Source organism: Eschrichtius robustus, chromosome 9 (assembly GCF_028021215.1).
Source record: "Eschrichtius robustus isolate mEscRob2 chromosome 9, mEscRob2.pri, whole genome shotgun sequence".
In the NCBI taxonomy this organism is placed as follows: domain Eukaryota; kingdom Metazoa; phylum Chordata; class Mammalia; order Artiodactyla; family Eschrichtiidae; genus Eschrichtius; species Eschrichtius robustus.
This window is the reverse complement of record NC_090832.1, coordinates 49,143,310-49,157,478: the sequence shown is the minus strand read 5'-3', so window position 1 is coordinate 49,157,478 and position 14,169 is coordinate 49,143,310. Positions and strand designations below refer to the sequence as shown.

The 14,169-nt window shown below is 37.5% G+C and overlaps 1 protein-coding gene across 3 annotated transcripts in view; it reads right to left on the bottom strand.

Annotated features, from left to right (window-relative positions):
- The window catches only part of REV3L (REV3 like, DNA directed polymerase zeta catalytic subunit), a 188,535-nt gene extending 174,571 nt beyond the window's left edge, over positions 1-13,964 (bottom strand). For 2 of the 3 annotated variants that reach the window (XM_068551255.1, XM_068551256.1), the window contains exon 1: positions 13,458-13,964. In XM_068551255.1, coding sequence (XP_068407356.1) covers positions 13,458-13,596 — 139 coding nt within the window. In that variant the 5' untranslated portion in view covers positions 13,597-13,964. Of the gene's footprint in view, positions 1-3,657; positions 3,786-13,457 lie in introns of all 3 variants that reach the window. The other variant, XM_068551257.1, reaches the window with a different exon arrangement.
- Between the last annotated feature and the right edge of the window lie 205 nt (positions 13,965-14,169).

The following is a 14,169-nucleotide window of genomic DNA, read 5'->3' as shown; positions in this document are numbered from 1 at the left end:
TGAACTAGACAAGACTCAAAGCAATATTATTCTAAGTAACACAAATGTATTTTCCAACTATGTTCTACAGTCAATCATCTAAAAATTACCCTCCAAAGGATGATCCTACTTCTTGGACTGGTCTGTCAAAAAGAGTGGTCTCATGATAGCACCAAACTTAGAAGAGAAAAAAGTATATCAAAGATAGGATCCTTTTGAAACTTTTCATTTTAAGTCAGGGTTTTGAAAGGTAAGTTCTCTAAATAAGTGTTCTTCCATTCTCAAAGCTAATACTTAAACCTAACCTCAACTAAATGTGTTCTAGAAGCGTCATTTAAGATACAAACTTCGTTATAAAATGAAAAAAAATTATTTAAATAAAATGTATTTACCATAAGAATAAACAAACTAGAAAAAATATTTGCAACTCAATTCACAGATAGAGACCAATTTTCCTAATATATGAAGAGCTCCTTGGAATCACTAAGCAAAAGACCAAGACTCACAACAGAAAAGTGGGTAAAAGATAAACGAGTAGTATCCTGAAAAAGAAATACAAATGGCTCTCAAGTATCTGGAAGGACATCCAATCTCACTCACAATAAAAGAATGCAAATTAAAACTACACTGAGATCCATAATTTTTATCTATTAGATTGGTAAAGATCAAAACATTTGAGATCATAACCTTGGTGAAAATCTGGAACAAGTCTCATTACTGCTGGTGGGAGTACAGATTGAAACAACCTCTGTATTATAGTTCTTCTTACTGGAAGAAATCCTTGTAAGACATTTAAAAAATGTAGTACATAAGATATATTCAGGCTGGTGTGAGCTGTTGGTCATTTAAAAAAATCTGTTGGTAATTGTCTGCTTTTATAGAATATTGTTCATATAATGAAGCAGACAGGTGGACAAGTTTAAGAAACTTTGATGATGAACACAGTAGTATTGCTCCATCTGCTCCTCATCTCATGATGGCCTTTTGTGCACTTAGTGGGTGATCAATTAAATTTGCTGGGTGAATGGGACCAGGAATGATGCTAAAGGATGATGAGAATGGAATAAAACAAGTGAGAACAAGAAATTAACTAAATTTATCTGAAATGGTAAATAAATTGCTTAAACACTACACTTTTTCAAGAGCAGGGCACTGTACACTGACAAATGTTTCCTGAAAAATGAGTCGGCCAGCAACAGAGGTATAGCAGATTGTTGCAGTAATGGCTCCCTAATGAGTCACACACTTTTAGGAAATCCCTCCCACACAGACTCTGGGCTTGGCCATGTGATTTGCTTTGGTCCATCAGAAAAGACAAAATATATGGGCTTGCCTTCACTTGCTGCTCCTACAAACCCTACTACTGCCTCCACATGAAGGCTAGCCTGCTGGAGACACATGGCTCTCCACCACCCCAGCACCAATATCCAGACATAGGAGTGAAGCCATTCTAGGCCAATTGGCTTCCAGACGACCTCTCAGCTGATTGCAGCCGCATAAGCAAGCCCAGCCAGAAGCAGGAGCAGAAATGCTGAACTGAGCCCATGCCAGAATCATGGGCTAACAAATGGCTATTGTTTTATACACTAAGTTTTGGGGCAGGTTTGTTATACAAAAATTGATACAAGTGGGGAGGTGAATAGGATTAGTGGCCAAGGAAAATTTTTGTTTTACCTGTTTCTGCTTTTTAAAATTTCACAATGAGAATATATCCATATACTATTTAATTAACTTATAAAAATATTTTATATCAGATTGATATTATAAGTAAAGCCCTACCATCCTTATAAACACATACACATAAAAACAAAATAATCCAGTTCAAATGGGAACATGAATTTGAGAGGAGACATTAATATTGCTCAGGAAAAAAAGGGTCAGTACAGAGTAGCAGGGTATATTTATTACAAAAAAAAAATTAATGAATAAGAATACATTCATGGTCACTGTCATGTCTCAATAATGGCTATTATCAGATTCTGGACGTGTTAGGAGACGTACATCTCAGATTTTGCTTCTCTGCTTCTTCTGTTTAGGCAGGTAATGGCCTAATACATGTTCCCTCATTTTAATTCTCACATGCTATGAGGTAAACATATGCTGAATAACTTCAGGCAAAAGTTAATTAACCTCTTCATGCCTTATTTCCTCAACTGTAAAATGGGGATAGTAGTAACTATTTTATAGAGTTGTGAAAATTAAACACTTAGAATAAGGCACACAGTAAGGGCTCAATAAATGGTCTATAACCTCTGTTAGTAAAATGATGTAACCTTAAAGTCTTTTGACTAACTTGGCTTCTATTTTATAATCACTAAGCAACATCAACCAAAGTGTGATTCATCAAAATTAATTTGAAAATCTTTCTAATAACTTCGTGAAAAATCCAGAAGACAATGCTATTAAAAAACAAAACAAAACAAAACAAAACCTGGGAATATATGTAGAAAAAATATGGTGAAGAAAATTGAAACTCTAGGCAATAATGAATTCATTTGGTTCACATTGCACAATACTAAATGGGTTTAAAAACCAAAGGCTTCATTTTTGTGTGTGTGTTACTAATTCACAAAAGGCAAAAAAAGAAGAGAGCGATAGTTCCCACTGTCACCTCTACTATGATCTCTGGTGCACACACACTTCCAACTCATTCTACCATCATTTAAAAAAAAGAAGGCACTACTAACGGCTTTGGAAAATAAGGCTCTTTCACAAGAAATACACTTAACCTAAATGGCAGTATTGGAAAACTGTAGTTACTCCTTGATCAATGGCTTAACACTGCCCTTTTTCAAGGCAAGATCAGGCTTGGATAGTTTTGTCTCTCTCTCTCTCTCTATATATATATATACACACACACACACACACATATATGTATATATATGTATATGTATAGACACACATACACACACACATCAACAGTTTAAAAAGAAAAATCAGGCCTGGGTAGGGTACTTATAAAAAATAGCCAATTTTTTAAAAGTGTTTTAAACCAGTAATTACCTAGACTTTAGACATATGAGTCAGTGACCTACTGTAAAGAGCCTTACACCACAATGTACAGGTATTTTAGTTTGTCCTATTCTGAGGAATGAATAAATGCTACAAAAATTCCATTTTTCATTTCAATTCAACTCAAACATTTTAAAGAGTGCTTGGTATATATGCAGTAATGTGGCAGATCCTGGAGTTAGAAGGGTTAGAAGGAAAGTAACAGTTATGTTACTATATATGCCAGATATTTGCTGCTTACCATGTTTAATCATAATAATCCAGTGAGGTGGAAATTATTAAAACTCACTTTACAGAGGAGGAAATTAAGGCTCACAGAAATAAAATAACTTATCCAGGGTTTCTTAGCAGCAGAGGCAGTGCGGAGGGTCCTGGGGTAGGGGTGAGGGGCAGGAGGCACACAAGGGTAGTGCCATATGACTATTCCTACAGACAAACACAACACTCAGTGTAGTCAGTCCTTTATCAGCCATGTGAAAAGAGGCTAGGACTGTGGAAGACCAAAGAGATAATCTTTTGGGAATGGGCAAAGGAGTCACAGAAGGCTTTAAAGTGGTTAATATTTGAGTTGTTACTTTAAGGATGAGTAGATTTATCAACTTCAATGCCAAGGTTCACCCCCACCTCCCCTCATCCCCAATATATTAACCAAAATAAATTACTTACTTGAAATTGAGAAAAACAATTTTGAGAGAAATCTTCCTCAGATATATTATTCCATAGTTTTAAAACAAATAATATGATGACAGTTTAATTTTTAGGTTGCTTTTATGTGGCTTGTCTTGGTTTTTATTCTGAAATGAAATTTAGATTAGTCATTTTCTTGTTCTGAGAAACTAGGAGTATGCCAACATGTTTTAACTTCACATTTTTTCACATATCAACATGTATTCTTACTTACAAAGTCTTTCATTTCACCATCTCAAACGAAACCTAATTTAATGTATAAATTACTTTGAAGTATAAATATGTATGCAAAATAAGATATTTCTTTTAATCCTTGTTATACTACCTTGGTAGTTGTAATAAATGGAAGAAAAATAGAAAACTCTTGTTAAACTGTTATATATTACACAAGCATTTTTGAGGTAACATGCTTTCTTTTATTCTTTGAATCATATATATAGTAAATGCTCTCTTAATCCAAAGAAAATTAAATAACTGTCCCCAAGGAAATTGACCTCAAAATCTTAGTACTTCCCACAGCTATCATCTAAAAAGAAAACAGAATTGGACAAAAAAAAAAACCTAAGTTTTCTGAAGACAATTACTGCCCTTTTTTCTCCAAATTTACTTTCCTAGGCATATATTCAGTTTCTGCTGCAGAAAACAGTCCAGTTTGCCAATACTAATTAAGCAACAAAATATTTTTCACTTAAAAAAGTGAAATACTTAAAAATCTACAGAGAACTGGAAGAAACACAGAAGATCATCTGGAAAACTTAAATGACAAAAAAATAAATAAAAACCAAAAACAAACAAAAAAACCCCACCCAACCACACACCAAAAGGTTACATAGCTGTCATTAAGAGGGTTTTACTTATAATTTGTTCTGGTCTCAAAATGCATCTACTTTATGTCTAGACAGTGAAGTGTTTTTCTTTAAATTGCCTAAGACACCTACTCCTGCCTTATCTGTATCTTATCTGGAAACCATAAGTTAACACAATTTTACCCAAAGTTTACTGTACCTTAACTCTCATTATTTATTTCCTCTCTTATTTAGCATCACTGTGGTGTTAAAATGGCAGCCAGGTACCAAAGTGAGATATACCATCCCATATCCCATACCTTAATAAGTTTCTAAGTATTTCTCTGAAATATCTAAGGCTAATGGCAACATTCTTTGAAGCCTATTTAACCCCAACCTACTTAAACCCCAATCATTTTTCACTCATTTTTAATTGAACAAATTCTAATCCAATCAAAAGCAAGACCAGAAAAAGTTTAATTACAGCACCAGAGGAACTTGAAAGGTCTCCTGATTCATTCCCCTTTTCTGTGGAAAACTATATACATACAATTCTAGTATCAATTTTTGTTTATATCTGTCCTAAATTCCTCTTGTTATAGTCTAGCCTTTATATTATTCTTTAAAAGAAGATAGCTACAGTCATCACAAAACAAATCCTACTATAACCTAGTCTACAGGAAGAGTCTAAGCACTATCGGACACCGCAGGCCCTCAAAGATTTCTAAACTGCGTACGTGCATTTTTTTCCTCTAAACGTCGGTATGTTAGTCTTTCAATTATAACCAATGCCTTTCCAATTTTCCCTCAGGTCTGGGGAGCCAGTGCGAGGCAGGCAGTAAGGGCCGAGTCAAGATCCCCAGTTTTCAGACCCAGCCCCACACCAACCAACTGTAAAGTGGACAAATCCCTGAGCTTATCTATCTAGATATCAGTTTTCTTTAAATAAAATGAGAGAATTTCACCAGAACAGTGTTTTCCAACCCCTTTCACACTGTAAATAATATTTGTTCAGCACACTGGCCAACAAGAGGGCATTTGGAGGCATTGACATGGTGCTTGCCGAAAAAAATTTATCACATTTTCTTTATATAATTATGGAAGAAAAATTTTAATTTAAATAAAATTTGTAACAATATGAATGAATTTCAAATCCAACCTTTTTCACATCAGGAACAATATTTCAAAATAACAATGATGATTTATTTTTGCAGAACATACACGCACTATTAGGCAGTCACCTTGCAGTAAGCTAAATGGCACATCAGACAAACAGCTAAGAGGATCCAATACAGGCGAAATTCAGGCGTAGAGCTAGGTCCCCCAGGGCAACATCCCTGCTACCCAGTCCTCTCATCATCAGTGGCTGCACCTTGCACTGGATGACATGCTCCTCAAGCACCCAGAATGCAAACTCCAATAACAGCTCCACGATCCTTTCTTGACAAGAGGCAGCTGCATACTCTGGCTGGCTGAAGTAGATTCCAAGTAGTAAAGCACCTTCTTTAATGTACTTAAAATATCAAACACAGCAATAACTGCTAGTTATGCTCATCATGCTCTCTGCTTACAGGAACCCCACACCCTACCTTCAGACCCCACTCCACTAGGGCCCAGAGCCACATAACATCAACTGGAAGCTCTGAATTAGAAGACCTCAAATTAAACAGTACTGCAGTAATCATTTGACAACTATTTAGGACTACTATGCCCCTTTATTTTTGTTCTTCCTTACCAATTCTTGCAAGCACAACATAACCTAAAAAAATTAACTTTGAACAGGTATCACAAGCACATGGCAAAAAACATCCCAAAGTTACCAAACAGTACACTATAAAAAAATTAGACTCCCACTTTTGTCCTCTAGGCCACCAGTTACCCTCACTGGAGGCAACCACTGTTACAAAACTCTCATGTATCCTTCCAGATATATGTGTACAATATATATACTTACTTATAAATATATTTTTTTATTTACATATATTTATTTATATTTATACATTTTATACATACATATATATTTTTTAAGCCACACAAATGGCAGCATACCACACATGGAGTCTTGCATCTTGCTTTTTTTCCTCTTAATATATCAGACATGGCACCACAGCAGTACACATAGTGTTGCCTCATTATTTTAAAGACTGCCTAGTATTCCACTGAATAGATATGCCATAATAATACTTAACTACTCCCCTACTGGTTTATGTTTAGGTTGTTTCCAACCTTTTGCAATGACAAACAATGCTGCCACAAATATTCTTATATGCTCATTTGACACATATATAAAATCTTTCAGAGGATAAAATCCTTGAATGAAGTTGCTAGATCAAAATATACGTGAAAAAGGAAAAACAGAACTAAAAAAAAAAAGGGAATTCCCTGGCGATCCAGTGGTTAGGACTCTGCGCTTCCACTGCCAGGGGCCCGGGTTCAATCCTTAGTAGGGTAAATTCCCACAAGCTGCGCGACACAGCCAAAAAAAAAAAAAAAAAAAAAAACACCACTAAAATATACGTGCACTTTTAAATTCTGAAAATGATTCCCAAATTGCTTTCCATAGAAAATGAACATTTTATACTCCCACCAGCAATATATGAGAATGCCCATTTCCCCTTCCTCTCACCCTCCCCAAGTTATACTATGTATCAATCTTTCCTAATTAGATAGGTGATAAATGGTATGCTGTAGCTTTAATTTACATCTTCATTATAATAAAATTGCGCATCTTTTCATATGAATTCTCTTTGCTCACTTTTTCTACTAGATTGTTTTCTAGGAGCTCTTTGTATATTAAGAGGAAATTAGTCCTTTGTGAAAAGTGTACAAATAATTTTTACTAGTCTACTTCTCTTTTAACTTTATGATTTTTGTCGTTATACAGAATTTTATTTTTACAGTGTAAAATTCAGCAATCTGGCTTCAGTTGTTTCATACTTTGAAAGACCTTCATCATTCCTAGATTAAATTAAAATAATTATCCTACATTTTTTGTTTGTTTTCACATTTCAATCTTCTGACTTATCTGGAAGCCAACACTTTATTAAAGAATTCTTTTCACTACTGATAGGAAAGGTAGCATCCATTATCATACACTAAGTTCTTACATATATTAGAGTCAATTTCTGCTCTGTTTCTACCTCTGCTCTGTTTCATTGCTGTCATGTGCCAAAGCCATCCTACTCTGCAAAACATTTTAAAATTAAAATCAGTTTACATATAAATGAGTATAATAAAACTAGAAATTACTGGCTTCCTTTAATATGAGAATCATTTTGCAGTTCCTAAACTGAATTTATATAATCAAGTTTAACACTATCATCATGCAATCATGCATTTTAGTTGATACTTATCTGGGAGCCCAATATCAACCTCAAGTCTTTTTCCCATATTTCTGATAGCTTTTCCTTAATCTTGTATAGTTTTTTTTTCCAAATTATAAAATCAATATATGTTCTCTGAAGAAAATCTGAAAAATACAAAATACACCTCCCAGAGATAACCAACCTTTATATTCTGGTGCATTTTTCCTGCATAAATGACTATTTTGCAAACTGATTTTTTCATATAATATACTGATAGCATTTTCCCATATTATTTTATATTATATTTATATTATAATCATGAAAACATGACTTTAATGACATAAATTCTACTAAATGAATATGTCCAATTTATGTAACCATTTCTCAGTTGTTGAACATTTGGGGTTGTTCCCTGTTACGCCTATCATCTATTGATTAATTCTTGCAACAAATGCTTGAGTTTCAAGCACTGTGGTCAGCATTGGCTGTATAATGGTGAGCAAAAATGAACACATTACCAGCATTTATGGAGGTTACTGGGAAAGACAAACATTCATCTCCAATGTATATAAAAATTACAACTATAACAAGCGTTATGAAGGAGAGTTTATGGAGCTTTGAGAGTCTATGGAAGGCTTCCCTGAGGAATGACAAATTGGAGTTTAGGTGAAGGAAAAGGAAAAACATTCTAGGCAGAGGGAACAGCAGGTACAAAGGCCTCATTGAGGGAGGAGCATGGCAAGAATAAGGGACTGAAATAAGGTCAATATGGCTGGAACGTAAAGAGCAAGGCAAGAAGGACATGGCTCAAGCCATGACTGGATAGAGAGGTAGGGACCAGACTGTGCAAGACCTTGTAAGACATGTAGATGCCACCACATAAGACATGTAGCTTTGTCCTTATCCTAAATGCAATGGAAAGCTACTGAAGCATACCAAGTAGTATGGTGATATAATCAGGTTTGCATTTTGAAAAGATCCCTCTGATTACAGTGTAGAAAACAGATTAGAAGGGAACAGAAAAGATTGGGGTAGGCCAAGATTAGGAGGCTATTTGTTGTAAATGCATCCAAAAATGCTAGTAGTTTAGACTAGGGTGGTGATGGATAATGAAAGAAGTAGATGGATTCAAAAGATAATCAGATTTTGCCAAAAGATTTACATTCATAGATTAAAATCCCTAAAACTGGAATTATTGGGTCAAAAAACAACATTTCAAGGATTCTGACATGCATTGCCAAGCTGCCCAGCCAAGAGCAGTTTTCTCTCCATTTGTGAATTACCTTGTATCTGTTCCTCTATCAGAATTTTTATATTCTTTTGAAATTGCTTTAAAATGACTTAATCCATACTTCCTTCATGAAGCCTTCCCTGACTCCCCTTTTTGCCTGCTAGGTGGTCACTGAACATGTCCTCCTTTGAGTCCTCACTTTGTCTTACACATTTCTTTTATATTCCAATTAAACTATGTTTGACTTATGTTTACATGTCTATCATCCCTCCTACATTGTGAGCTTCTGGAGGGTAAAAGTTCATAACGACGGCACTTAAAAAATAGGTCAATATATATGCAGTAGGTTCTCATTAAGTGTTCACTGAATGAACTGAATCACATATTACAAGATTCCACTGTGTCCACAGATTTAAGAGGACTCCTGCTTAATAAGCTTCTGATTAACTGATGGTTATTTTAAGTCAAACACAATACAGAAGACTAATAAAATTTGCAACTCAAGCTTCAAATACCTACTAAATAAAGTGACTAATTTTGTTTGTGGTAAATCACTAAATCTCAGTAGTGCTCCTGAAAAATCTTTCTAATATTTATATCAAATAGGCATTATGTGATGTTAAAATATTTTTAAATGGTTTAGCAAAAAAAAAAAAAAAAAGCCTATGAACAAGACTTTTATTAGAGAAATTATTCATAATCTGAGTTGTTGATAAATGCTTTAGCTTTCAAAATTGTACTCATCTCAAATTTATTTAATAATCCACCAAAATACCAAAACAGTGAGGTTATTTTGCAACTACATAACTTTATATAGCATTTCACAATTATCAATTTCTTATGTTGAATAACCTGATTTCATAGCATCTAGAACAATCTACTAAAATTTTCACTAGCTGGAGAAAGACTTAGAGGGGGGGAGATGGCAGAGTTCCTTACAGTAATCTTAAAGTCAAGCAGCTCCCTCTATAGTCTGTTTGTCCTACTTTGTTTAATTACTTGCTTTGTGAACATCTCACTCACACTCTTCTATTTACTCCTACTCTGCATCTCAGCAGGGAAGCTTTTTGAAAGGATAATTCTGTTTAAATTGATGTTGAGAAAACTGAGAAAGCTGTCTAAGCTCAACATGAAATGAGTTACATCAGGCAACTAATAAGCAAGAGTTAGTATGTGCTAACTGGGCAGCTTCCCAGATCCACCTGAGTCAGATCCTTACAATAAAGCCTTAGGATTTTATTTGAAGTGAATTCCCAGAGCACTCATACCCATATTCAAATCTAAGTGAAAAAACGCCGTCCTGTACTTTAGTTATTTATAACCTTGCTTCCCACCACTAAAACAAGTTACCAAAAAATTGTTATATTGCTCAATGCATTGTATGTCAAAACAATATTCAAGACATTTTTAAATGAGTGAAAGAAAAGCAGAAGAGGTTTTTGGTTTTTCAAAAATAATTCCATCACTTATATATAGAAATTTAATTGATTCTCTCAGGAACCAATATCCTCAACCACTTAGGAATTAAATCAGTCAGTCAGGATTTATCATTCAAATTTGAATGTACAACTTTTTAAAATACCTTTTCAAATTTCACCAACTTAAGATATGAGAGCTTTTAAGCCTAAGACAATTTATTTCTTAAATTACTCAAATATGCCCTCAAAACACAGGACAATCAGAAGTCAACTGGACTGTTTTCTAAAGCAGAAAAATACTTTTCATGCAATAATAGGAAAACTGAACTAGTAAAAATGTAATAAACCAATCGGTTCAAAATTTATAATATAAATCTGAAATGGTCACTTTATTTGGGAGAAAATTTCTTCTGCTGCTATTTTTCACAACTTCATTTGAAAAGCAAACTCAGTTTAAAAACATATTTTCTCCAAACCAAGGTAGAGAATTGAGGACTTCCAAGATTTCCTATGTATGAAAGACAAGTTTATAACACTCTAACATAGATTTATCATGTGTTACAATTTTTCATTAATTTTACTAATTAGTAGATAGTTTGTGCTTTCAAACAATAAATCTGTCTTCATTAAAAATTCTAGCATTCAGACTTCTACTAAGCCAAATTGACTTCTTTTTTATATTAATTATTTTCAAAATTTATTTTACTAGGTGGACTGGACTACTTTTCTTTGGGGAGAGAATTCAGAAGCAGATAATTGTACAGTTTTTGTTTATGTTCAATTAATATTAATTTTACTGGGAGTTTCTCACATGCTAAAAATGCTGGCTTGATTCTGAAAGCTGTAAACTCTAAACGTATGCCAGTGATGTCAAAATTTTTCACCTTTTGGGAAACACAAAAATTTTTATGTTTGTGAACTATGTTTATAGAAAACTCAATTCAATTATCCTTAACAACTTGTAGCTTGGGTTTCTCTGTATCAGGTTTTATATCTTTCAATGTATGTACAAAAAAGTCTAACTTTTATATTGATTTACATTATACATTTCAAAGTGATTTTTTAATCCAGTTTTTTTTTAAGGGGTGGGAGGGGGAGATGCTGGTAATCTATTGTAAGATGTCCAAGAGGAAGAAACACGTATTTCTTTTTATAGACTAGTTCACATGTCTATTTTTTTAATATTGAGAAACACAAAAGTACACCATACTCTTTATTTTTTAAAGAATATTTTTTCACATAATAAAATTCCTCCTAGCTCACTCTGAAATTCACTTTTTTTCCACAAACAAAATTTCCCTATAAAACAGAGCTTGCAAATCACTCAGGGATACATATTTCATGACTTGTGCAGAGAAAAAAAAAACTATGTGTAGAAAAGTAACCCAAACCATACAAACTGTAATACACAGCAATGCCACAGTATATCCTATTAGCATGTCCCTTTATAATTTCACAATCTGGCTGAACAGAGCTATATCAACATCCCTATCTTATTCCTTCTCTGCACCTGAAGTGAAAAAAAAAAAACAAAACAGTATATTACACTGAAATTCCAATTAGAAACAAAGACAGCACCACTATATTTAAAAGGGCAGAAAATCTATCCTTCAGAACTCTTTATTGCCTCCAAAGTTTCAGGTGTTACACTTTCAACAAATTGTTAACACCACCCAAATGTCCCATCTTAAAAAGTCCATATCATCAAAATCTTTTTCACTATTTTAAAAAGAAGCATTCTATCAAATCTCACTAACAACACTGAAATTTTTAACAAAGAGAATTCACATTAAAAGATAACTGCTTTAAAAAAAAAAAAAAGATAACTGCTTAGAATGAGTGCTTGTGTTTGGGAAAGTGCTATTATCTTGATAGCCCACAGGAAAACTGACTGCAGTAATAAGATGAATGGTGATTAGGGCAAGGAGCATCAAGTGGGAAACGCTATCTAAAATCCCAAAGGGCAGTACATAGCTAGAGGTAAGAGCATCTCTTTCTAGGAGGCAGCTCCATTATTTCACGTAGGCAGTTCAAAGCATGTAGAAAAGCAAAACAATTTAAAAACCTTGTAAATTTGGCCACTATCCTACTTACATTATCATAAATCTCCAAGAGCTTTTGAGAACGTAGCTTCTGTCTCCCCACCCCACTGGTTCTTCAAAATAGTTTTTATCTTAAATGTACGTGTATTTAAAATGCAATGCTACACCCCAGCACAGGGGCATTTTTTTTTTAATGTTTGCGTTGCTGGGCTTAGCTGTGGTTCCTATGAAATTCACGCTATTAAGTGGGATGTTATACGTTGGGCAACATAAACACGCATTTCCTACTTCTGTGGATACACATTTCCCTGAAAGCAATGCACCTGGGGACGCAGCCCTGTGCCCCAGACTCTGAGGCTTTACTTTAAACTCTAAGGAGTTACGACCTGCACTCACAGCAGAACCACATGGTCACTTCAACAAGAAAGATTATCTGGCCCCAGGCGCCACTCTTCAGCCCACAGCATCTCCAGAAGGGGCAGAGGAGAGCGCTAGTGAGAAGAGGCGACGAGGAGCGACTGACAACAGAGCTGACACTTCCCCACTCCTCAGAAAGCCATTTCCAGCAACGGGAACTTGGGAGACGCAGAGGGTGTCCGCGGTCCCACCAGCGACCGACCTCACAGCGGGGTCCCGCGCACCCATTCACGGAGGACATGGCGCGGCCACCTGACCCGTCCTCCGGGGCGAGAGCAGTGCCCGCTCCGCCCGCCCGCGACCCCGAGTGCGGACCCGGCTCCCGACCGCCGCACGCAGTGTAAACACTCGGCGCCCGCCGCCTCCCCGCCTGGGGTGGGATGCGGGGGGCGGCGCGCAACGCTCGCGCGGACCCCCATTTTTGCGCCTCTCGTCAGGCTCAGGCTCGGGAGGAAAGGCGAGGAGGGCCAAGGGGAGGGAAGACGCGGCAGCGATCTGCGGAGAGGACCGGCAGCGTGCGCGCGAGTGCGCGGCGGGGAGGGCTGCCCGGGCGTCCGCCGCTTCCGCCTGCGCCCGCTTACCTGCCGGGGTCGCTCCGAAGACTCGCACCACTGGCACCTTCTTGACAGGGGCCTGGGTGAGGGGGGATTGGCAGATATCCAGCCCCTGCAGCGGGCTGGCCATGTAGTAGTCGGCAGTCACTATCCTCACTGAAAACATGTTCGCCGCCGCCGCCACTACCTCCTCTTCACTAGAGACCTGGCAGCGGCAGCAGCAGCGGCGGCTCCTTCCGCAGCGGCGGCCCCACAGCCGCGGTGGCGGCGGCGCCCCCTCCTCTCCGCGGCTCGGCCCCCTCCCCTCACACTCAGACACGGCGAGCAGCGGCGGCGGGCGGGGCGGTGTGGGCACTGCTGCCGCCGCCTCCTCAGGAGCACCCGGCGAGGGGCGACAGGAGAGAAGCTCTCGCGCTTTCGTCGGTGCTGGTGCTGCTACTGCTGCTGCCGCCACTGCCGCCGCCGCCGCCGCCGGGAATCACACGGGCTCCTCCGTCCCAGGCTGCAGCTCTTGTTGCCATGATGATGATGTCACGGACGCAACCACTGGGGGAGGGAAGAAGGGGGGTTGTGTGTGCGGCGAAGAGAGGGCTGTGAGTAGCTGGGGGAGGGGAAGCGGCGGGAAAGGGAGGGAACCGGGCGGGCGCCCCAGCGGGACATCCAGGCGGGGGCAGAGTAGGTGTTTTCTCCCCCGCCCCCGGGCACGCAGCGAGAGCGGAGGCTGCCGGAAAGCTCGGCC